The following is a 23,432-nucleotide window of genomic DNA, read 5'->3' as shown; positions in this document are numbered from 1 at the left end:
ACAGTTTTTCAAATAAATGCAGACTTTGTGCACATAAGAGACTTCTTTTAAAAACATGAATCACAAAAAAATATTTCTGAAGTCCTTCTGTAAATGATTTTCAGAATTTCTGTAAATTACATTCCTCTGTAAATAAATGTTGCATTAGATGTTACTGAAAAATTAAACAGAAACTAAACAGTAACTCAAGCTATTTCAAACTAAACTGAAAAGTTTAAAATGAAAATAGTTTTAAAATAAAGTCTTAGTTGTTGAACTATAATAACCTTTTGTGTGTATTTCAGGAGATTAAAGACACTGTGGATGGACAGAGAATCCTGGAGAAAAAAGGTAGTTCAGCGGTAAGTAGGCAATCCAACCAGAAAAAAAGAGATGAGTCAGGGCTTTCCTTCTCTCCATTTCCCAGAAAGTGAATTAAAATAGTCCCAGGCGATGGGCAGGACACCTCTCTGCCCTACAGACCTGAAACCAGACCCCCCATTGATGAGGATCGATCGGCTTTCATTATCGCTTTAACTGTTTCATCAATAGAATCTCGTTTGACAGTTCATTGATTGCCTGTGTGTGTGTTTCAGCTCCAGAAGCTGAACGTTTTGGTTATAGTTTTTCTATGGCATTGTTTAATATTTATATGGTCACATTGTTTATTAGGTTACAAAATGCAGTTCCTCTGGGAAGTTCCTTCCTGGTTGAAGTGATTTTGGCCACAAAATGGATGAAATTTCATATATCTTCTCCCCTTTTTACTTTCCACAAAACCGAAAAAGCTTTTGTAGTTGCTACTGTGGCAAAATGGATGGACAGAATGTTTTGTTAATGTGAAATTCTTGTCTATAAATCTCTATAAAATCTCTATAAAATCTATCTGTCTATCTGTCTATATATCTATCTATCTATCTATCTATCTATCTATCTATCCATCTATCCATCTATCCATCTATCCATCTATCCATCTATCCATCTATCCATCTATCCATCTATCCATCTGTCCATCTATCCATCTATCCATCTATCCATCTATCCATCTATCTATCTATCGTCTGTTTGTCTGTCTGTCTGATTAAAAAAAAAGGTATTATGCAATATAGTGCTATTCAGCCATTTTCAAGCATGACTTAAGTGTCCAAATACTTTTGGGGCCACTGTATATACTGGATTCTTAAATGTCTATCAGGCTAAATGTCCATCTGCTGTCAAAACAATGTCTGTCATGTTATGTCTGCAGCTGAAAGACTTGAAGAGGCAGCTCCATTTGGAAAGAAAGAGAGCTGATAAACTCCAGGAGCGGCTGCAGGAGATTTTAACCAACACTAAGACCCGAACAGGTGAACACTTTCTTTGTCCTAAAGTGATGCACTTAAGATTATGAGACGTTTCTCCTTCGTCACCTTATAAAGCAGTTGTGAATGAAGGGAATAAGGTTTTTTGTGATGTTGACCACCCTCTCAGGTGATTTAAACTGCGATGGGCTCTGCCCAGTCGCTGTTTCATCACACATGGGTGACATGAATGAAAAATTTAAATTAGATAAGTAAATATGCAGCACTTTGCATAAATAAGGCAGCAGATGAAGACAGCTCCACCCCTACTGCAAATCGCTATAAATGAGACAAACCCAACGCGTGTTCTTACCACCTGAAGTGAATTATAAAAGCCCTGTCCGCTTTGTTCTTGCATCAGGTTCCTATGGGATGTTGAGCAGTTCACTTTCCTGCCTTGGCTCATTGGCTATAAATAGTTTTTTCCAAGAAGGCAAATTACATTCACATAGTTTTTCTTTCACATTACAGTGGTGTTATTGCATATCATGGATAATTTTGGCTCCATTCTGGTGTGGAACACTCACTTTTCACAATCTGATAAATTCCTGAAAAATAACATTCTCTCGCCCCATTTCTTTTTGATTTAATCAATTCAGGAGTAAAATGGGGTCTGAACCCAGGTTTTTTTTACATTAACTGGCTGTTTTTATATGATATCAAGTCATAGTATTAGCACTTTTTACAGTATATTGACTTTGCGCCAATATTGTGATTTCAAATAAGCAGAGTACTTATCTGTACACCGCTGTTTTCTCTGTCCTAAAAACGGCCTGATGATTTGTTCTATGAAGTCCCTCCTTCAGAAATACGTAACGAGTTCTGATTGGGCCAGCGCTTCCCGTGTTGTGATTGGGCAGCAGCTTAGCGCACTTTGCCCAGAAAGGTCCCGCCTCTGACCATAACGGGGAGATGCAAGCGCTGAATGCGCGCTCTTCTCCACGTGGGAGAGCAACAAGACCATGCCCCTTTTTTTGTGTGTTCTTGTGGGCGGAGGGTTAGTCAACAAACGGTTCTAGTGACGTCATTACATCCCTGCACTTCCTGCTGTAGTCCAAACCGGCCGTTCGCTGTAGGCTTTGAAAGGGAACTTCTGTTAAATAAAATATCTCGCTTGGCATTGAACTTTGAGCTTTATAATTTTACAGGTACTATTTATGCTCTAACAGCAACATTACACACGAACTAAAGTTTGAAAGATGGAATCGTGAAGAACAGGACCTTTAAACGTAGATTAATCTTATTAAATTTACAAAATGTATTCAAATAAGAGTTTTTTTTGTTTGATTAATGTTAAGGACAGTTAAAGTGAGTTGTTAAGGACAGTTAAAGTGAGTTGTTTAACACACCTGCGGTGTGCTAAAATAAACACTCATGCTCATGTGCCTTGTTTATTATTTCAAAATGTAGGCTATATAAATCTGGCATAGACTACAGTATTTAAAATAGCATGTATGCATTAGTTACACTCTCAATTCAATTTGCAATCCCTGCAAAGTTTTTAGTTTAACTACAGAAGAGGATTAGTGAGTGTCACCCAACAAGACTCGCAACGCTCTATCGGGATGTCGGTCAGCCATCATCATCATCCATCGACACAACCCTAGTACACATTGGAATGTTTTTTTTCTTTCTTCTTTAATTAGATATAGAATAGTGAGTGTTCGTATTAATGGGTCAAGTGTTGACGAAAAGGTGCGCCTTCAGCAGTTTGGACCACATTATTGGTGATTCAGTAAATAAATTGAACCAAAATCAATACAGTATACTTAATAGAAACTTTTCAGGGTATATTTGTTCGTTTGTTCCCTTAAAAATCTTTAACTCCTGTGGGGACGAACCCCACACACAACAAGGAGGGAGAGGCGAGTGCTGTAAATATTTGATGGAGCCCCTCTAAAAATGTGCTACAGATCCATGCATATGTGCATTTGCTCTCTGTAGATTGTTGGCAGTGCCAGGGCACTCCTCTTATGAGCCATTTATAATTTACAGTATACTAAATGTTTAATGGTTGCGGTACAGAAAGTTTAGAATCAGACATTTTAAAGTAGGGAGCTTTATCTTTGTCAAATGTCCAAGAGGGTCTGCATGTCCACACTAGGGCTGTGGGATATTGGGGGAAAAAAATGCGATATGCAATACCTTGTTAAATAATGTGATATTCGATATGCGATACGATATTGCCAGGGACGTCACTAGTATTGGAAGACGGGGGGCTTAGCCCCAGGGTATTTGTAACACGTTAGCAAAATCTTATATTTTGCTTGTTCACTGTAGCTACAGTTTACTAGGGGTGTGCATTGGCACTGCCTTCACGATTCGATTCGATTACGATTCACCAGGTAACGATTCGATTCAATTCGATTCTACGATGCATTGTGATGCATCAAAATTCTACTACACACAAAGCAAATTTTTCATCAGTCATGAGGCAATACAAGCAGATATTAAACAACAGATTGTATTGGCTGCTATGTGTCTCCTGTAGCTTTGACATAAAAGTTATTAAATAAAATAAAATGTAATTAAATAAAATGCAATTAACCCTTAAATGCATGACTGTTTCACCAAACATGCTTACATATTCAGGTCGTTAGCGACCCAGATCTATATTTAACATGGATAGACCTCTACCTGTCGTGATAATAGCTATATAAAACTCCTGATTTTAGAGTAACAGCTACAGAAGAATAAAATAAAACCTATTTCCTTACCTTTTGGAGCTTGGAAGGATTCAGCTTGAGCAGATGTTTAATACCATCATCATATGACCTCGTCAGAGCTCGTTTACCAGTACTTTCAGCGTCTGCCTAATATTCGCGATCTCCAGCATATTCTCCAAACTCATTTTCAATGTCTTCAAAATCAATATTTTGCTCACTGACAGCTTCTTGACCACATCCATCATCAAGAGACAGTGACACTAACATATGATTGTGTTTAGTACTTGCTTTCTGAAGTAAATCACTAACCCATTTCAAGTTTTGCAGATTATAATGTTTCGTTTTCTGTCAGAGGTAACTATGAGTGAAACGTCACTTCATCATTGGGTATCAGACATTGCCACCTTGTGGAATAAAGGTGAATTGCGCCCGGAACCGGAAGTATTTGAAACTTCACAACTTTATCGTCCGCCAGAAAATAAACAGTGACATAATCGATTATGGCACTTTGCCGCATCGATGCTGAATCGTTCATGCCCCGCATCGCGATGCATCGCCGAATCGATTATTGTTGACACCCCTGCAGTTTACCATAACAAACCTAACTATCCCCTTTCCTTTACCTCATGAAAACGTAGCTAAAGATAAGCAGCCAAGCAGGTAATTAAAAACAATTAAAACTTACAATTTGACTCTGTACCACGATTTACGACACTTAGCCTACCAATCTTCCTTTCACCAAACCAAAGTTGCAGATGCACGGGCCGCGTGCGCTATTGTGCTTTTCACATTTGCAGTGCGCAACTGATCCACGGCTGTATACCACAAACACATTATTTATTCATTATTTTTATTTCAAATTTAAAAGTTGTTAGGCTACTGAACAAGGCTTACCTGTCATCATTGCAATTCTCTTGTATACACTCTTTCATAGATGACACCTATCACTTTTATTCAATTCCTTTACTCCAATTTCTTTATATTTATATAGCCTTAAGATATATTATAGTCAGTGTATAAAATCACATACATTACAATAGACAATTTTTTTTTTTTTTTTTTTTTTTTACAAGAAATCCAGCAGGTCATAAAGAACTTTTTTTTAGAGTGGAAGCTTTTTGGAGGGGGAACTGATTTTCCACCTCCAAGAAAGGAGGAAGGACGAGTGCTAATCATTATGTCTTCTTATTTGGCTAAATGACGGGTATGATGTTGTTTTCCTTGCTTTACCCGAGGCAAAAAGCCTCATGGTGACTTTGAAACAGAGTAAAATGATAAATTATATTCAAATTATATGCGTCTGTGGTGAAATTACTAGATTCAATACATGTTTATTTTAATGTGAACATTGCGCTGTCACTTTTAATCAGCGCATCCAGTACAGCAAAAAATAGACTCGTTGAAGAAAAGATCGCTTCACTGCTCTATACACACAGCTCCAGGAACGGTTCGCCTGTCCGCGGCCGCATGTAGTGTGAAAGCTGTAATCCATTAACATGGGTACGAGACAAAATACGTACCGCATACGCACTACAAACGGAGTATGTGTGAAACGGGCATTACTTGAAGCAGGGCTCCGGTCTTAACGCTCTGAAAGCTGCCACAGTTCATACCAATGCAACGAGACGGTGCAGTGCATCTTGATAGCACATCGACTTTGTACTTCTGTCGAAAAACTTCCGACTTTTCGGCTACTTTTTGTAGCTGGATATATATAATTTGTTGTGTCTAAATATGAATGAGGATACGGTTATTGATAAATCGAATTGTTGTTGTTGTTTTTATTATCATTTAGGGGGGCTTAGGAACATTTTGGAGTAGCCCCCCTAAAATAAGCCTAACAGGTCCCTGGATATTGCTATTAGTGTGTAACATATATTTAAATTAGATTTGAAAAAAATATTTAAAAACTGAGAATGATACCATTGTGTTTCACATTCTTTCTGGGAAAAGAAAGCATCGCTACAACTTCTAAAAGCGACCAGCAGTGTTTTAGCAAAAATGTATGTCACAAATCTGACAATATAATTTTGACATCAAACAAAAAAATGCAAATATTTAAATACCAAAAACTCTTTGCTTGACTTGGTAGCATAGTTATATCAACCTAAAACTGAACATCAAGAACATCCAGATAAACAAAGACTGCTCTAGGGGTGGAGGTGTGTGTGATATACAGCACAAGACTGCAAGGAGTTGTTTTCACGAATGATGTTTTATAATTCTTTTTAACACCGAGCAAGTCACATAAGTAACAGTCATGTGCCCAGTCTATTTTCTGCTATATATGTTGACCTTAAAGCGTACAGTTTTCACAATGTTGAAGTAGCCTATTAAAATCATTCAGATATTGCGTGCAATTGCAATATGAATATTGCTATGTGTACATTTGTGATATTTCGATAATTTCGATATATTGCACAGCCCTATAACACACACAAACACGCACATGCGTACACACACACGCACACACACATACACACATGCACGCACACGTTCTCAAAAAAAGTTTTGGCATGTGTTTTGGTTTACTGGCCCAGTCTGTGGGTGATAAAGGGAACAACTTGGCACTATACATAGTGATTTTGTTGATGTCTTCTTTTTACAATTTTCTTTCTTTAAAAACTGTATTTATATCTCTGTTCCAATACCTAGTGAGCTTGCTGTCTTCTAAAGTAGCATCCCAACTAAAATGTAAACTCAAGATTTAACTCACAATTGATTCTAATAGAGGCTGACTTGGCCTTTTGCTAACAATGTCATACTCTGAAAACATATAGCACAAACATTTTTGGTATAATGTTATGAAAGTAGATATATTTATGTTTTCTTGTTGTTATTTTGTTTCTTTTCCCCTGAGCTCAGCATGAGTCAGTGATACAGGTCATTGCCTTCTTTGTAAACCAAGGTATATGAGCACTTTTTAAAATGGCCTTCATGTCTTAAAATACTGGCAGCTTACTAGTGTTTGGAACAGAGCTTGTATATACACTAACGCTCAAAAGTTTGGGGTTGATACGATTTTTTTTAATGCTTTAAAAGATGTTTCTTATGCTCACCAAGGTTGCATTTATTTGATCAAAAATACAGCAGAAACAGTAACATTGCGAAATATTATGACACATTCAAATATGTTTTTATGTCAATGTAATTTATTCCTGTGATGGAAATGCTGAATTTTCAGGATCATTACTTCAGTCTTCTGTGTCTCATGATCCTGCAGATATAATTTTAATATGCTCATTTGCTGCCCAAGAAACATTTCTTCTCATCAATATTGACAGCTTTATCATTTTTTATGGCAACTACTTTTTTCAGGATTTGAGTAGAAAGTTTAGAAGTACAGCATTTAATTGAAATGAAAATCTTTTGTAACCTTATAAATGCCTTTACTGTCATGTTTGATCTGTTTAGTTTGTCCTTGCTGAATAAATGTAGCAGGTTCTATTAATTGCTGACCCTAAACTTTTGAACGATAGTGTATTTCCATACATTCTGTAATTAAATGTTACATAAAACCGATGGCGTCTAACTTTTGTGAATTGTTTACCTTGTAGATTCTCTGTCCGTGAGTGCAGGTATTAATGGATGACATTCTGCTGAATAGCCTGTATGTTAGCATGCTTATCTCTAGTGTAGAGTACTCAGTAGTTTTCACCTGCTCTCTGTAGATTGTGAATGTAATTTGTGTTGATATTGCCGCTAACTAATAATTGCCTTGCAATAGCTAGTTGTTGATCATATTAGCAGTTACCTTATCTGGAATCTGCTATTTAGTAGCGTCTGCGACTGGGTAGTATATTGATATATTTTCAAACAAGATATAGAATGAGACAATACCATTTATATAAATATACTTTGCTTGTTGTGAATGCTTTTGAAAAATAACTTAGAAAATAGAGTGGGCTGCTAGAGGGAAGGTGCATAATTCAAGTTCAGATACTAAACATGAAATATGAGCTTTATATTATGTGCTTCAAAATAACAAATTAACATATTGTTTAAAGGGACTTGTGTTGTTTAATGCATGTAAGACCAGTTTTTCTCACTTTGTAACATACCTTACAGTTATATGTTACAGATGCATTTGAGTGTTTTAATTTTGCAGTCTCGTCCTGATAGTAAGCGAGTCTAAAACAGAGTTAAGTTTGTCATTCTCTAACTCTTAAAATGTATTGTATTTAAAATGTATCATGTATTTGCAGGTTTGGAAGAGCTGGTGTTGTCTGAGATCAGTTCCCCGAGCCGTACACAGCAGACGGGTGACAGCAGTAGCATTTCCTCCTTCAGCTACAGAGAGATCATGAAAGACGGCGCATCAGCTCCAAGCACCAATAAGGTAGAGCCGCCCACTGGGGCCAACGACCCTTGCTTATACTGTCGCCACAGTTGATGCTTTCTTTTCTCCAGCTCCCAGGAGCTTTTCTGTCCATTGCATTTCTGTCCTCCAGAAGCTATTAATAAACACCCGAACAGTGTAAATTCCATAAATATACTGTGCCTGTGAATAAACAGGGGAGAAAAGAATGGTTGTCGTGACATGCTGGACTATCTTAAGGGACTTTAGTGTGGTTTAGTAAAGAAAAACAGAAACTTTGAAGTACATTTGACTAAATATTGCTGTTTGACAAGGCTAGGATTTTCAACAAACCCCTAAAAAGACATTTTAAACTTGCAGCATGCGACTCGTCGCTCACCATTTGTGCTATACAGACATGAATGATGCCTCTTAAATAAATCATTTAGATGACTTTCAAATGTGTTTATCAAAGAACAACATGTCAAAACTCCTGTTTTATGCCATCAATTTGAAACACAATGCATATTAGTCATGTCTGAGATGTGTTTAAGGAGAATTGTCACCTTCCTTTAGTAAGGGAATAACTTTTTTTAAGCCAGAGGGAAAATGAGACTCCTGGGATGAAAATAGTACACACAAGGGACGGCGAGAGTCTCCGGGACAAGCCGACCTTCATTTGTTTGGATCGTCTCCAGCTCCTTGAAACGCCCTAAAACAAACTGAGGAGCAGAATATAACCTCATGATCGAGACTGGTGGAATTCCTTCCTGTGACTTTCATGTGATGTGAAATGGTGTTACATTACACACCGTCTTTCTCTTAAAAAAAACACAAAAAAAAAACGAAAACAAACTGAAGTTAAAGAGAGAAATCCCCCATCCCCAAATGAAAATTCAGTCATCATTTCATTTTAAACCTGCATGATGTTCAGTGTTATTTTAATTCTATACACGTATGTATGTCATACATATGTACGTATATACATATATGTGTGTGTGTGTATGTATACAATTAATTAATATTTTAAAATCTATTTTCTATCAAATCTAAGCCTTTATTTTGATATTTTTCCATTTATGTTAATTTCATTTTTAGCTGTTTTGTTAACATTTCTTATTTAGTTTTTTTATGTAATATTAATTTGATTTTTGTTTCAGTTTTATTTCAGTGACTAAAAATATTATAAAATATACTTTGTTGTAATTTACAGTGACAACACTGGTGACTTTCTATCTTTGGAACATATAACACAAAATTTCGGAAATACAGTGAGCATAGTTTTGGAAACCATTGACTTTGGACAATAGTAGTCGAAACAATATCGAAAAAAAGTTTTTCAGCATATCTTTAAGCAGAGATCCTACTGTAACATTGCCATTTTAAAAAATGTTCCCCTAAAAAAAAAAAAAAGATATATATATAAAAACAGTATAAAAATACATGGTTTGGTCTATACTTTGTATGAGAGGTTGTGACTAATCCTCGTAATTGCAGTGGATCCTCAGACTGTCTATAAACCTCCTACAGTTGTCCCACCCGCTTTAATCGTGAATGAAGTGCTGCATACATTTTGTAGATGGTCTCTGCTTGTTTGTAGTGGAAGGATAAATTAAGAACTGGTTCTTTGAATAAGTACTGCGTTTTCCTTTCTCAACAAACACAATGTTTGTAAAGGCTAATGTTTTATGTATTTGAAGGCCGGAGAAGAGTGTCTTAGGGTGTTTTCACACTTGGGTCCTCTTTAAAAGAACCAAACTCAGACTCCTTTAAATGGACCAAGAGGTGAACCAACCAAAACCACCTGTTTATGTGAAACGTGTGCTTTTGACACTTTAAAATAAATGCAATAAGACGCTAAAGATTCTGTTTAGTACACACGCTGTGACCGCTGGCTTCTGTGCGTGCGCTTAAGGTGTGTGTGCGCTCGTAACACCATTTTAAACTGGCAAGGCGCACAGCTGCATCTCAGTCTGAGATCGTTTGGATTGTTCACATATGGGCCAAAAATCATGCGAACCGCGCTCAGACCCCTGAAAAGGACCAAGTGAAAATACCCTTAGAGTGTCCTAAACAGGGCAAATTAGCACGAGAGCGCAATTCCATAAAAGCACCGATGGGAGTGGACAGTTCTGCGCCTGATCTACTAACAATCCACAAATTAATGAACACAGACGCAGCCGGATCATTTCCATAATGACCCACGTAATTTATCCATTTAGCGCCTGGTTTAAGACATGATTTTTTGGGGGTGGTAAGTAACACCAGTACATTGACAAATGCAAACATTAGTAAATATCCTTGTATGATTCATTTAAATACTCTCCTCCTATACATATTACGCCTGAAAGGGAAACTCCTACAAATGCATATGCAATAAGGTCAGCCACAAAAATAACTGTCCACACTTTTTCAGCGCCAAGTTATCACTGCGTGTCTTTAGTAAATCCTGAGAATAGTTTCTTAATGCCAAAAGATGGTTTGTGCTGGTCTAAGCTATTTAGTGTAGTCTAGTATTTGGCATCTTTTGGCCAAATGTATTAAACAACAGGAAAAACCGAGCGCCCACATAGCTACAATAATCTTTGTAACCTGTAAGTTCATGAAAACAATGCAATGCATTTACTGTCTCAGATGCAACGATTTTAATGACTGACAAAACATTCTCTGGTCAAAATCCTCATAACTCCATTTTAGCTTGATTTGGGTAATATGTTAATAATATAATGACACACATGCAAGTGTCTAACCATACATAAAGCCACAATACTAACTTTGACAACATAGTGTTAAATTATTATTTTTTATTTAATTTCCTGAATAGTAGCAGTTCGACACTGACCTGCAATTTCCGCTGGTTTCAAAACACACACCACACTAGATATTACCTGCCATTCATTTTCACTTAAATGTAATGCTCTAACGGTTGGTGACTGACATATCCTTGGTAGAAACTACTAAGATCCAAAAGCTAATGCCTGTGCATTGCCATTGAGACTTGCCTATGATAACTTCATAACAGAGTGACAACTAACTAACTACCTAACTAACTGCTAATGTCACAATTGCATAGGCCGTACTGTTTGAATTCGTGCCTGGCAAATTTACATATTTAACAAAATAATAAAATAACATTAATAATTGGTTAATGGTAATTTCAAATAAGCGTTTCTGTGCAGAACAATTCAACTTGATTTTTGTTTTTGTGTAAATTCCTTTTGTTTTCGTTTGTTTCCATTCCTTGAAGCGGTTCAGAGCCCTGTCTTTAATTAATGAAGATGTTTTGGTAAAGTGTTGTTTCTCTTTCCGCAGTCCAACACCAGTAGCCCTCAGTCCCAGCGACCTGCTGACCTTTCTGACGACGAGGTCGGTGAGCTCTTCCAGAGACTCGCAGAGGTCCAGCAGGAGAAGTGGATGCTGGAGGAGAAGGTATGATGTTTTAACAAATCATTGCAGTCTCATGTTACTAGGAAAAGGTTAACTCACGTGGAACTGCCCAGGTTTGCAGTCCTTCACAAAGCCTTCACTCGGACAGTTCTGCTGTATGCTCCACGGGGAGCTGTAAGTGCTGAATTGTGTCTTTGGGTCATGAAATATGCATGCAGGTATTGATGTTTTCACATTTTAATCGATTGGTCTTGGTTAGTAACTATTGGAATGGAAATATGTAGTTAGGGCTATGACAAGTTACATCACTGTTTCTGCTTCAAAGAGACACTGTTGGCCCAAACATGTCAGTGCCAGTCATATTAAACCATCTGGTTTTTTTTTTTTTTAATTCTAAGAAAATTGGTTTGGTCAAATAAAATATATACAGATAGATGGATTGTTTAAGTAAGTTTTTTTAAAGTAAATATTTAAATGTATTAATTTATTTATTTCAAATATTTGAAAAAAGATTTGCACTACCATTCAAACGTTTTTAAGAAATTGATTATTTTATTCAGCAAGGACGCAATAAATTGATTGAAAGTGACTAAGTGCTTTTACAAATAAATCATAAATAATTGTTTTTTTTAAATTCTGTTTATGAAATAGAAATAGAAAATGATGAAAAATTAGAAAAATGCTATAGAAAATTGTTCAGTTGTAATAAAAATATTTCGCAATTATACTGGTTTTGCTGTATTTCTAATCAATTAAATGCAGTCTGCAGCATAATGGCTTGTTTTCACCAAGCAGTACGTTACCTAACGTAACGGTACGGTAACCTCCAGGCGTTCAATTTCATATATTCATTAATTCAAATCTATTTAATCTATTTTAATTTCACACAACTGATTTATAATTTTGCACTAGCTTAATGACAAACTTTAGCTTGTAATAGCACACATTAGAATCTTAAATGCTAAGCATTAAAAGCTTCTTCAGCAAAGCAGTTATGACATTACCTGTCCATCAGTCCAAAACCTAAGCAAATGCTCCCCTCTTCTCCACAATGGTAACCCACTATAATTTAAATTGCTCTAATAATTCAAACATTAACTAAACATTAAACACGATTACACACTATCAAGTCTCCCCTTTTTCTCATCAGGCTCAAAAATACATAAAATAACACTTTTAAATATAAAATAACAATTATTACTCTCTCTTGATTTAGCCATATACAAAGCATACTGGGAACTGACGAGCCCACCCAGTTTCAGTTAATGCAACACACAAATCATTCTTATAACCTCAACACAAACGTATTAAGTAAACTTCAATTTGACTTACATTTAAGTGTATTAAACACAATCAAATTAAGTTAGGCCAAAATGTATAGCAGTTGTGTTGCTTTAGCTCATTTTAATTAAGCAATGTAAACAAGCTGCATGTGCAAGTTTTTCTCCATTGTATTATATTGCTAAAATATGCTTTTTTCAAATGTGGAATTAATTGACACTTAAATTGACTAAAAGGATTAAATATCACATGATACTGAGTAAATTTAAAGGGCAATTTCAAAGTCTGAAACCAAAACTTGTATGAAAATGAACCCTAGCAGGCAGTGATCACAGCGTCCACACCTGTGCTTTCGTATCAGGTTTATCACACTTTTGTGCGGTTGTGGCGCCTGGCAGTTTATTGCAGATATTATCTCTGCGCTCTCTGTTCAGGTGAAACACTTGGAGGTCAGCTGTGCCTCGATGGCAGATGACATCTGCAAAAAGAGTGCCATTATTGAGACATACGTCATGGACAGCCGGAGAGGTAAGCGGCTCTCTATGTCCTTCTTTGTCATTGTTCACAGCCTCAGACGTGCTTGATTTCTGAAAGCACGTAATGTGAAGGTTTATTGATTTTACTGATGAGGTCAGGTGATAACAATTGACAACGACTGAAGAGTATCAAACACGTGGTTATTAACTTTTACGCTATTACTCTATATGCTATGTACTATTAACTCAATAGGAGACGGTCTGATACAGGGCTGATAAAGATAAATGGCATAATTTTTATTTTTGTTCTATTTTTATAACAGCACTCGTACTTGCATAATCTCCTGCTAAATGTTTTATTGGTTCTCTTTGTAACGCTGCTATTTTGGTGCCACTGTACACTTCTCAGGTATTCTTGAAAAAGCACTTTGCAGGGAAAATGATCAGCCAGTAAATGAATTTTTGTAAGGGATTCATGAACACAGACGTGTTTTATTCCTATGACACTTTTAATGGATTGGAATTCAACAATCCCTTGTTGTCTGTTTGTCTGTACTTTGTTAAATTAACATATATATTGATTTACAGAACAGATAGAGTTCCTTTCTGTCTAATTGTAGTAGTTTTTGCTTTGCTCAGTTATAAAATCATTTGGTGCGAATATTGCTGTGGTTCATTTGTATTCATGATTAATCAATAGTTAATTGTGTTCTGACAATTTAATGTGACAGTGCTAAATGTAATAGCAAGATAAAGAAGCATCTATTCAGATAGTACAGTTCACCACACAAGTACCAGGGTTCAGTAGAAGATCTATCCAACAACATTTGTAGCATAAGTTTGATCACTACAAACTTAATTTCATTTCAATTTTGCTTGATTTTAACATTGCTTAATGAGTGGTAATGCCACCAGTGTTTTTCTAGTAATAGTATTATTTATATACTATTACAATGTTTATTTAATATTTTGAATGAATTTTTATTTTTATATTATCCGTTGTTTTATTTTGTGCTTTTATGCGTTTTTTGTGTTGTAGTTTGTTACTTCTACATAAATGTAAATTAGATATGCCTAAAATAGAATTAAGAACTAAAAAAAACACTTCTCCATCTAATTTAATTAATAATATATTCCAGCTTCCTGTTAACAAAATATTTGTCCCCCCATTATTATGCTATAAATGCTGTCAGTAGCTCAACTTTTTGTCTAAACTCTAAACTCTCTAGCACTCTTTTTTTTGTGTGTGAAATCCAAGTAACAGTCACTTTTCCAGTGGGCTGAACACACTCCTGACACATCATGACCCGTTTCTAGAATTTGCAACCATTCGGAGCAGCTTTTGACAGCTTGGTTAGCTTGAGTGCATGAAAACACTCAAATTCAATAATATTGGCAGGGCTTGTCTTATAGGAGTTTGGTCTTAAGCTCTGGATTTTTGCACTCAAACTAAGATTTTTTTTTTTTTAAATCTATATTTTTAAAAGTAATATAGTAATGCATGAGGTATATACAAATGAACAATGCAGCATTCATAAATCTTAATTTTATTTTGTATATATCAATTAGCATTAGCTAATCTGTTATGAATAAACCTAAATTTAATAAAACTCTTGTATTTATAAATTAACATTACGCTTATTGTAAAGTGTCTTCTGCACTCTACGTGTTTGTCGAGGTGTCTTAGTGTCACATGACCGATCGTTATGACCCTTTTTAATTAAATGGATTGTTGCAATGTCATCTGATTGAATAACCTGTGTAGTTTATACTGTCTTTCATCAGGACGAGCAGAGTAGTACTGAATAGGAGTGAATGTCATTATGTTAATGAGCTCTCAATTGTGTCGTTATACTCACACACAAATTTCTGACTTAGACAGGCAGAATCTTAATTGAGCTAATCCTCCATCTCTGTTTTTTAAAGGATACATACAATGTACATAAATGCTGCATTTACCTATCAGCATTCAGACTGTGGTTAGAGACTGTGATTATCATTTCAATTTTTTGCTTCGTTTATAGCAAGGCTTCTCTTGTGTTTCCCTGAGAATGGAGTGGAGGTGGTAATGTTGCATCTTCCGGTCCCCTCACCCCCCCACTCCATGCGTTCTCCTGTTTTAATTTCATGACTGACTGATTTAACATTTAATGGCAGACTAGATTCCATTAAGGCTGGAGTTGTCTAATTGTAAATATTGTGCTATAAAAGTTTAAGATCTCTGTCTGGAGAGCTTACAAAACAGGCTTGTTCATGTAAAAGGCTTTTTTTGCCCATTGTAGATATCCTTCTAGATATCCATAGAGAGGTGACATTTCTTAACAACAATCTATCCAGACTGAGAAAGAATATGATATGTGCTTAGGGTCTAAAAACCTTTTGCCACACCTGCCAATGGCCGGTGAAACAGGCAGTTATGACACCAAAATTTAAGATACTAGTGAAAATTCACAATCCTCTATTCCAATTTGATATCACAGCTACTAGCTTAAAGGGTTAGTTCACCCAAAAAAATAATGTCATTAATGACTCTAATTATGCCCTAATGTCGTTCCACACCCGTAAGACCTCTGTTCATCTTCGCAACACAGTTTAAGATATTTTATAGTTAGTCCGAGAGCCTATCTAAGTGTGTGCACACTATACTGTCCATGTCCAGAACGGGAATAAAAACATCATCAAAGTAGTCCATATGTGACATCAGTTAGTTAATTAGAATCTCTTGAAGCATCGAAAATACATTTTGGTCCAAAAATAACAAAAACTACGACTTTATGCAGCATTGTTTTCTCCTCTGCATTTGTTTTCAAGCCTCAAATCTGAGAATCACGTGACATTGGCGATCTGAATCATGAATAAATCCGCTGATTCATGACCGGTTGAATCTTTATTAGTGGTTTGAAAACAAACACGGAAGAGAAGACAATGCTGAATAAAGTCGTAATTTTTAGCTATTTTTGGACCAAAATATATTTTCGATGCTTCAAGAGATTCTAACTAACTAACTGATGTCACATATGGACGTTTTTCCGGAGGGAGGGGCTTTATAGAAGCAGAAAGCAAACGAGACGTTCAAAGGAAAGTGGAGACAGTGGTGTGGAATAAATGTAAATTATAAGAAAAATATGGCGTTTAAGAAAATAAGAAGTATCAAGACATGTTATACTGCGCCCCATAAACACAACCAAGCCTAGAAAAAAACACTGAACCAGCCCTTTAAAGGTCAAGAGCAGTGAGTGATATTTTTTTTCTTTGTCCTTTGTTGTTTGATTAACATTAAAAATGCAGACCGTAAGATACATTATTGAATGCATATTAAGATGCATTGTTAGAGTTTAAAAAAATAGTTAACTGACGACTGACAAAATTTCATATATACGACAACGCCAATGTATTACTCGCATTTAGTGTTCTTTTTGGCCCTATAATGTGCCCATATCCCAATTATTCTATTAAATCCACATGAGGCCCATTGTGATATTTTATGTGGTGGTTTTCTTTCTGTTTAGGAGTAAAATAAAGATTGATATGTGAGCAGCAGCAATATAGCTGCTGTTAGCGACCATCTGACGCCGCCCACATTGCTGAGCGATGGTTAGAAGATTATGTAAAATATGTACTGCACGCTTTCCTTTCCAAACACAGCAAAATTGAGAAAACATCAAGCATTTTAATAAAGCATACTAGTGAATTCACATCACATTTATTTATATATCACTTTATACAATAGATTGCTTAAAATCGAGCAGGTTTTCCATATTAAACATGAAAAACTCATTGAACTGAAGAGGAGAAATGAAGCGGAAACTTCATGCGGACCAATGATAGGACAAAGGTGTTTAGCAGCCGAAGCAAACTTTTTTGAAATTACATTACATCAGGATTTTACTCTAAGTATATCGGGGCCATAACTGTATCCAACTGGTTAAGGCCAGGATAGTCTTTATGAATAGCATTGGAAACAATACTTTATCTCCTACAATAATTGAGGATATACCCGGGGAGATGTAAAAATGGGGAGGTGGAGACTTCATAGAAAAATGAAGGAAGGATGCAGAAGGTAGCAGCGCTAGATGAGAGCTGACATTAGCAGGATGTAAATGATTCAGAATGCCGACATGCCTCAGTGAACCCAACACTCATCCTCAATAATGCAGCAGAAAGACTAAGCACCCCTCTTGTCTCCTCTCCTCCATCCTCTCTCCCCTCCCTTTTACTTTATCCTTACACCAGTGCGGCTCCCTGTAAATTTATGCCAGTGGTATAACAAATGAAACAGTGCGACATTTTATCTCATATGTAGCCTTTTGAATCAGTAGGGTTTTCCGTTGTTACTGATGTGTCAAGGAAATGCCAAATCAGGAAGTGCCTTGATAAGCCAGACGCGTGCCACTTTGGGGGTATTGTTGACCCTTCTCTTCTGAGATTTTTCTGCAGTATTCTCCCCTTCAATAGAGAGATTGCATAGGAAAATTCTGCGGATTTGGCCTTTGAGACATTGCGCAAATCCATCCCACAACCATGGAAACGCCTCTGCGGTGGTCCAGGGCAAATGCTCCTGGTAATATTATCCCAGGATCATTTTTTATTCGTTAAGACAAATGCTGAAAATGTCAACCGTTAAGCAGCAGTAGGCGATAATATATGAATGTTTGTCGGTAGAACTCTGCATGTGTGTAATATAAGACAGCTGTAAGATGGTTTATTTGTGCAGCCTCCACTAATCAGCCATTCAGCAACATGCCGCAGTCATGTGTGCACACCCTTCGCTCCGCCTAAGTGCTGCTGGAAGAAGTCAGCTGGGGTGAGATGCTGCTGCAGTCTGGAAACCCTCTGCCTGCCTACTTGTACCCTGTTTTAGGCCTCTACTGAAGCGTGAAGTAAGCTAACCTTTCAGTGTACTCCGGCCTCTTACTGCTGCATCATTTAAGGGAGAAACTATCCTTATCCTGTGCCCTATAGCTCCAGAACCCACCAGCATAATGGGAGTGACTGTGAGTCACAGCTAAATTATTTTTCTTCTCTCTACAAGCAAATTCGGTCCACTTTAGAGCCAATTACACCACTGGGAACGGGTGCTAATGGGCACTCTGCTTACAGAGGTTGCGAGAACAAATATGCAAATAATCATTGATATCCACAGAGATTCCTTCGAAAGAAGGGGTCACATCTGTAAACGGGAATAACATATGGCTGCAAACAGGAAGAAACCTTGTTGTTGAGATGAAATAGCCTGTTCGCCCCCTGGCAGAGGTTTCAGTTAAGTGCCGTGTCTCTAGTGAGAGATGGCTGAGAGGTTGCAGCCGCCTTGCAGGATCTGCCAGTTTGACTGATTCAGGAGTGCTGACTCCTGCACTGGCCTGAGGAAATTCCCAATGAGGCTTGCAAAGAAGCGGCCACCGTTTCAGGGGAGTTCAGTTGCATGGTAATTGTATGCGTTTTGCTGTTATCTCGAAACTAGCATTGGTGCTTTGAGGCTTAAAGAGTGCATTCTTCAAGGCCAAACTCTGGCTGCCATGACTCTCCTCTGTATCATCACTATCTTCACTTATATTTTTCCTCTCATAGTAAAGACTTTTCACTCTAAATCCACTAAGAACCGGGGTTGTGCAAAATTCAGAGTTGAAGAGTTGGCTCTAAGTTTGAATTAGAATTGAATTCTACTTCTTTGCGTTAGTCATGTTTCGGCTGGGTCTGTGTTCTTTAATTTGCACGTTGTCAGTAGATCATGCATAGAACTTTCCACTCCATTTTGAGCTTTTTTTTAAACTGTGCTCATGTTTGGTTGTCTTTTTCAGTAAATTTGGCCTCAAATTTTACCTGTGCAAGAATTTAAAGTTAATTTTTTTTCAGTTTAAGGGTGCGTTCACACTTGTAGTTCGGTTAGTTTGGTTCGTTTGGTCCGGACCAAAAAACAAAACATAATAGTCCTGGTCCGCTTAGCGTTCACACAGGCATTTTTAACAGCGAACCGAGACGGTAACAACCTGATTGGTCGGCTTATATGACGCAGGAGCTCGCTTACCGAACATTCAAAACAACGCTGTGTGCGGATTACACGCGCGGGCATTTTATGCGTGTACATATGGCATTATTTTTTACCAGAGAACTCATGAAGAGCTCATGAAATGTTCAAAACATTCAAAACAACGCTGTGTGCTGGATTAAACGCAATCATTTTATGCGTGTACATATGGCATTATTTTTTACCAGAGAAGTCATGAAGAGCTCATAAAATGCTCAAAACATTCAAAACAACGCTGTGTGCTGGATTAAACGCAATCATTTTATGCGTGTACATGTGGCATTATTTTTACCCGCTGAGAACTCATGAAGAGCTCATAAAATGTTCAAAACAGCAGCAGGATTTCCTCTGTTGTGCAGAAAAGAGACAGCCGTTCTGTACCTGCTAATAATGGGAAACACAGGAACTTTGATGAGAAGAGCCAGGTATGCTTTTTGTGTGTTTTTTCTAGCATTTTCGAAACATGCTCGTCTGACCAAATATTGATTAGGCACTTCCTCGTTGCTCCACGTTTGCCCTTTAACGTTAAACATACTCATTAAAGACACCGATCTTTCCGCGTCGTCAAATCAGCTGCATTATGCGTCGCATCTTGTGACATTATACATCCGGTGTTTGGTCCGTTTACATGTCTTTGGTCCGTGTTGCGTTCATATATCAATCGAACCGCACAAGAGTTCGTTTGGAAGCAGACCGAGACCCATCTTTTTAGCAGTCTCGGTCCGCTTGTTTGGTGCGCACCAGGGTTCTGATGGCAGCGTTCACATATGTTCAAATGAACCGCACTAACCGAGCAACCGCACCAGTGTTCGTTTTAATCGAACCAAACATGACAAGTGTGAACATTTTAAGTTACATTTTAGTTAGGATTGAGCAAAACTGTATTTTTTCCCTTCTGGTTTTATTATATCTATTTACCAAAAGATTACGTATTAGAGCTAAATAAATGTTAAAAAAGTTATTTTTAAAATAAGAGTAAAGTCCATCACTGCTGTGGCTGTTGACGGGTTTTAGAATTAAATTCTACTTCCATACATTTGAAATTGCAATTCTGCATCATGTTCACTACCTCAATTAAAATTAAATTCACAGTAACTGAATTGAAATGAAAAAGACTTTCTCAATTTAATTCTTAATGGTGCACAATCCTGCTAAGTCCCACTTTATTTTCTGCAAGTTGTGACCTTAGCACTGTTCTGACATAGTCCAGCCGAGCGTGTGATCAGGGATCCCCTGAGTCATAAGTCGGGAACATCTGCGTGCCTTCAGTGTACCTTCAATCCCGCATCTTCTTTTGCTTCCGTGACTTGGCTTCTTAGGTTCACAGCCTCTGCTGGTCCTACAGAACCCCGTCTGTGAGAGCACCTGGCGCCATTCCACACATTTGAAAGCCATCGGCCCAACATTTTCCAGCCATTAGAGCAGGGAGTCCTCTGTAAATCTCCTTTGTGTATTCATCAAAGTGTCTCTATAGAGTGCTCGCCCCTACCCTTCAGCAAATTAGAATGAATGCCACTGATCAATATGAAAGAAATACGGTTTAACAGACAGTTATGCAGTTTTCTATTTGCAATGTCATTAGCACACGCATGTTGCTACAAAGGGTTTGCTTGTCTTGTTCCCCAAAGACTCACATTAACTTTGGTATGAGTTATTTGTATTGGGAGCGAGTTATGGTGTGGTGAAAGGAGACACTGCAACATCACAAGATAAAGCCTGTGATTTTCCCTACTGTAGATGTTAATATGAATTCTAATGAAGCAATGCATTAGTTTTAATGGGGATTTGGCTGATATGCTAAGCAGGCAGTGGTTATTAGAAAAAGACTCGCGTTTGGAAAGAATAGGTTCAGCACTTCAACATGAAAACTACTCAATTTCTTTTCTAATATTAAGACGGGTTTTCTAACGGTTTCTAGTTTAATAATGGCTGAAATTAATTTGTGGCCATTTTTGTTTTATTTCACTTTAAATAGAATGAGGGATGCATGACATTGTACGATTTTGCCGTTATTCGATATGCTGGTATTTTTCAACTCATTTGGTGGATATAATATAATTTAATATAATATAATATAATATAATATAATATAATATAATATAATATAATATAATATAATTTCCAAGATGTTTTAAATAAGTTTTTAAGTTATATGTTTTCATTTACCATAACACTAGGCCACACCAATACTGTTTCCATTTGAAATGTTGAAGCTGCAAATGTTCACTAGGCAAAGTAATCATTTTATGCTGCTTTTGTGAGCTGGCAAGGTTAATTATCTTATAGTCTAGATAAAGAGCCAATAGTGTGCTTTGCACCTTGTGGTGTTTACTGTCAGGCTTCGGTGTGAGGCAAATGTCATTCATGGCCTTTAAAGCTTAAAGCCATGCATTCAAAGGTTGAACAGGCCTCTGGGGGGCGAAGTTAACATCTCAATTAGCAAGAATGCATCACGTTCTACTTTATTTTCATGGCTCCGGGCTATAGCTTTAGCTCGGCGTGACCAGCAATGCTTGTGTGCTGCACTAATGTTAAACACGAGTGAGGCTCTCCTGTTAGCCACACATATATGCTTCTCTTGCACCAATCTAATAAGGTTAAAGAGGCGTGAGATTGCTAGTGCTTAGTTTGAAATACTGTGATGTAACTGCATTAAGCTCCTCAACTAACTGTAACATGGCCTGCCATGAGAACAGGTCACGGTCGCTTGAGCAACATAATGTTTTAAAAGTCCAGGTAACATGCATATGTATCACTAGATATGTGTAATATTGTTGCTGAAATATATTTAATCAGTTCTTTATATTGCTTAAGTGGCAGCTATAGCCAGGGAAATTAAAACGTATTACTATCATGTAAGCTATATGGTATCAAACAAGGGAATTTATATCATATTATATTTATATTAATATTTATTAGCCATTCACAGAAAGTCCATTGACAGCTTATGTGTACCACACGCCCTTTTTTGGTATGTCTTAGAGGGGTGATGAATTGAGAAATCAATTGAGCCTTTGATATATAAATGTTAATCGTGATATAAGAATATCCTGTACGTTTCAGAGCTGTAAACTTCCATGTTAGTTAAAGAAAAGCTTTTAATGACACCAGTCTCAGCAAACGAGAGATCTCAGAAATATGTCGACCATTGACGTCATAGAATGCAGAAACGCCACCTCAACAGATAAATATGTATGCCTGCTTCTGTAGACCCGGCCACCAACTCGTGAAGCTAAACAGATTGTGCTACCAAGCAATAAACATGCCGAACATGGCAAGATATTGCGCTGTGCCTGGTTGCGGAAGAACACAGTCCCTGCATAAGTTTGCGCGTGTGTGGTTCGCAGTTATATCCAACGATCTGATGGGCTGAGTAATAAAAATAAATAAAAAATTCAATCAATCGTGGGTGGATGAGAGAGAACTCATTGTGTTTGTTTTATAAAGTTGATTTGCAAGCTCTATGAGAGAATCATTCCGGTTGCTACTTTCAGAACAATTTCTCATGTGAACTGACAGGGGAGCTGAAGCTCGTTAAGGCGAGACACGACAGGTGAAAACATTGTTTTTTCATGCAGTGGTCAATTTTGAGATTTTGGGCAGTTTGCTCCCTTAACATGTAAGCTTTCATGTTAAAATAATAAAAAAAAGTCGACATTACACATTAATGTGGTTAATTCACTATATTTTCTTAACTTGCACCTTTAGATTTCTACCCCAGATCATCAAAAGTTATTCTAACGCGAGCTCCCTGGCAGTCTCCATTCACAGAAACATGTTATGCCTGGTATCGTTGTAAAGCTCTCAGCGCTGTGTATGAAACTATCTAATCCGGCGTCTATCTATTATGGGCATCCAACCGCGAAAGTTTGCAGCTGAAAATCACCTGATTGGCTGATATAAATCTTACACTACGGGTCCGCCTGAGAGAAAATGCAGACATCGCCGAAATAAGCTCATAAGACTTCACAGAAAGGACAA

General features: G+C 37.1%; 1 protein-coding gene across 2 annotated transcripts in view; it reads left to right on the top strand.

The window, feature by feature from the left end:
• The window catches only part of gripap1 (GRIP1 associated protein 1), a 55,900-nt gene that overhangs the window by 23,098 nt on the left and 9,370 nt on the right, over nucleotides 1–23,432 (top strand). For both annotated transcript variants that reach the window (XM_067414324.1, XM_067414323.1), the window contains 5 exons: nucleotides 285–341; nucleotides 1,226–1,325; nucleotides 8,191–8,324; nucleotides 11,595–11,711; nucleotides 13,385–13,478. In XM_067414324.1, the coding sequence (XP_067270425.1) occupies nucleotides 285–341; nucleotides 1,226–1,325; nucleotides 8,191–8,324; nucleotides 11,595–11,711; nucleotides 13,385–13,478 (502 nt within the window). The remainder of the gene's footprint in view (nucleotides 1–284; nucleotides 342–1,225; nucleotides 1,326–8,190; nucleotides 8,325–11,594; nucleotides 11,712–13,384; nucleotides 13,479–23,432) is intronic.

Source organism: Pseudorasbora parva, chromosome 13 (assembly GCF_024679245.1).
Source record: "Pseudorasbora parva isolate DD20220531a chromosome 13, ASM2467924v1, whole genome shotgun sequence".
Taxonomy (NCBI): Eukaryota; Metazoa; Chordata; class Actinopteri; order Cypriniformes; family Gobionidae; genus Pseudorasbora; species Pseudorasbora parva.
This window is presented reverse-complemented; position numbering and strand designations above follow the sequence as displayed.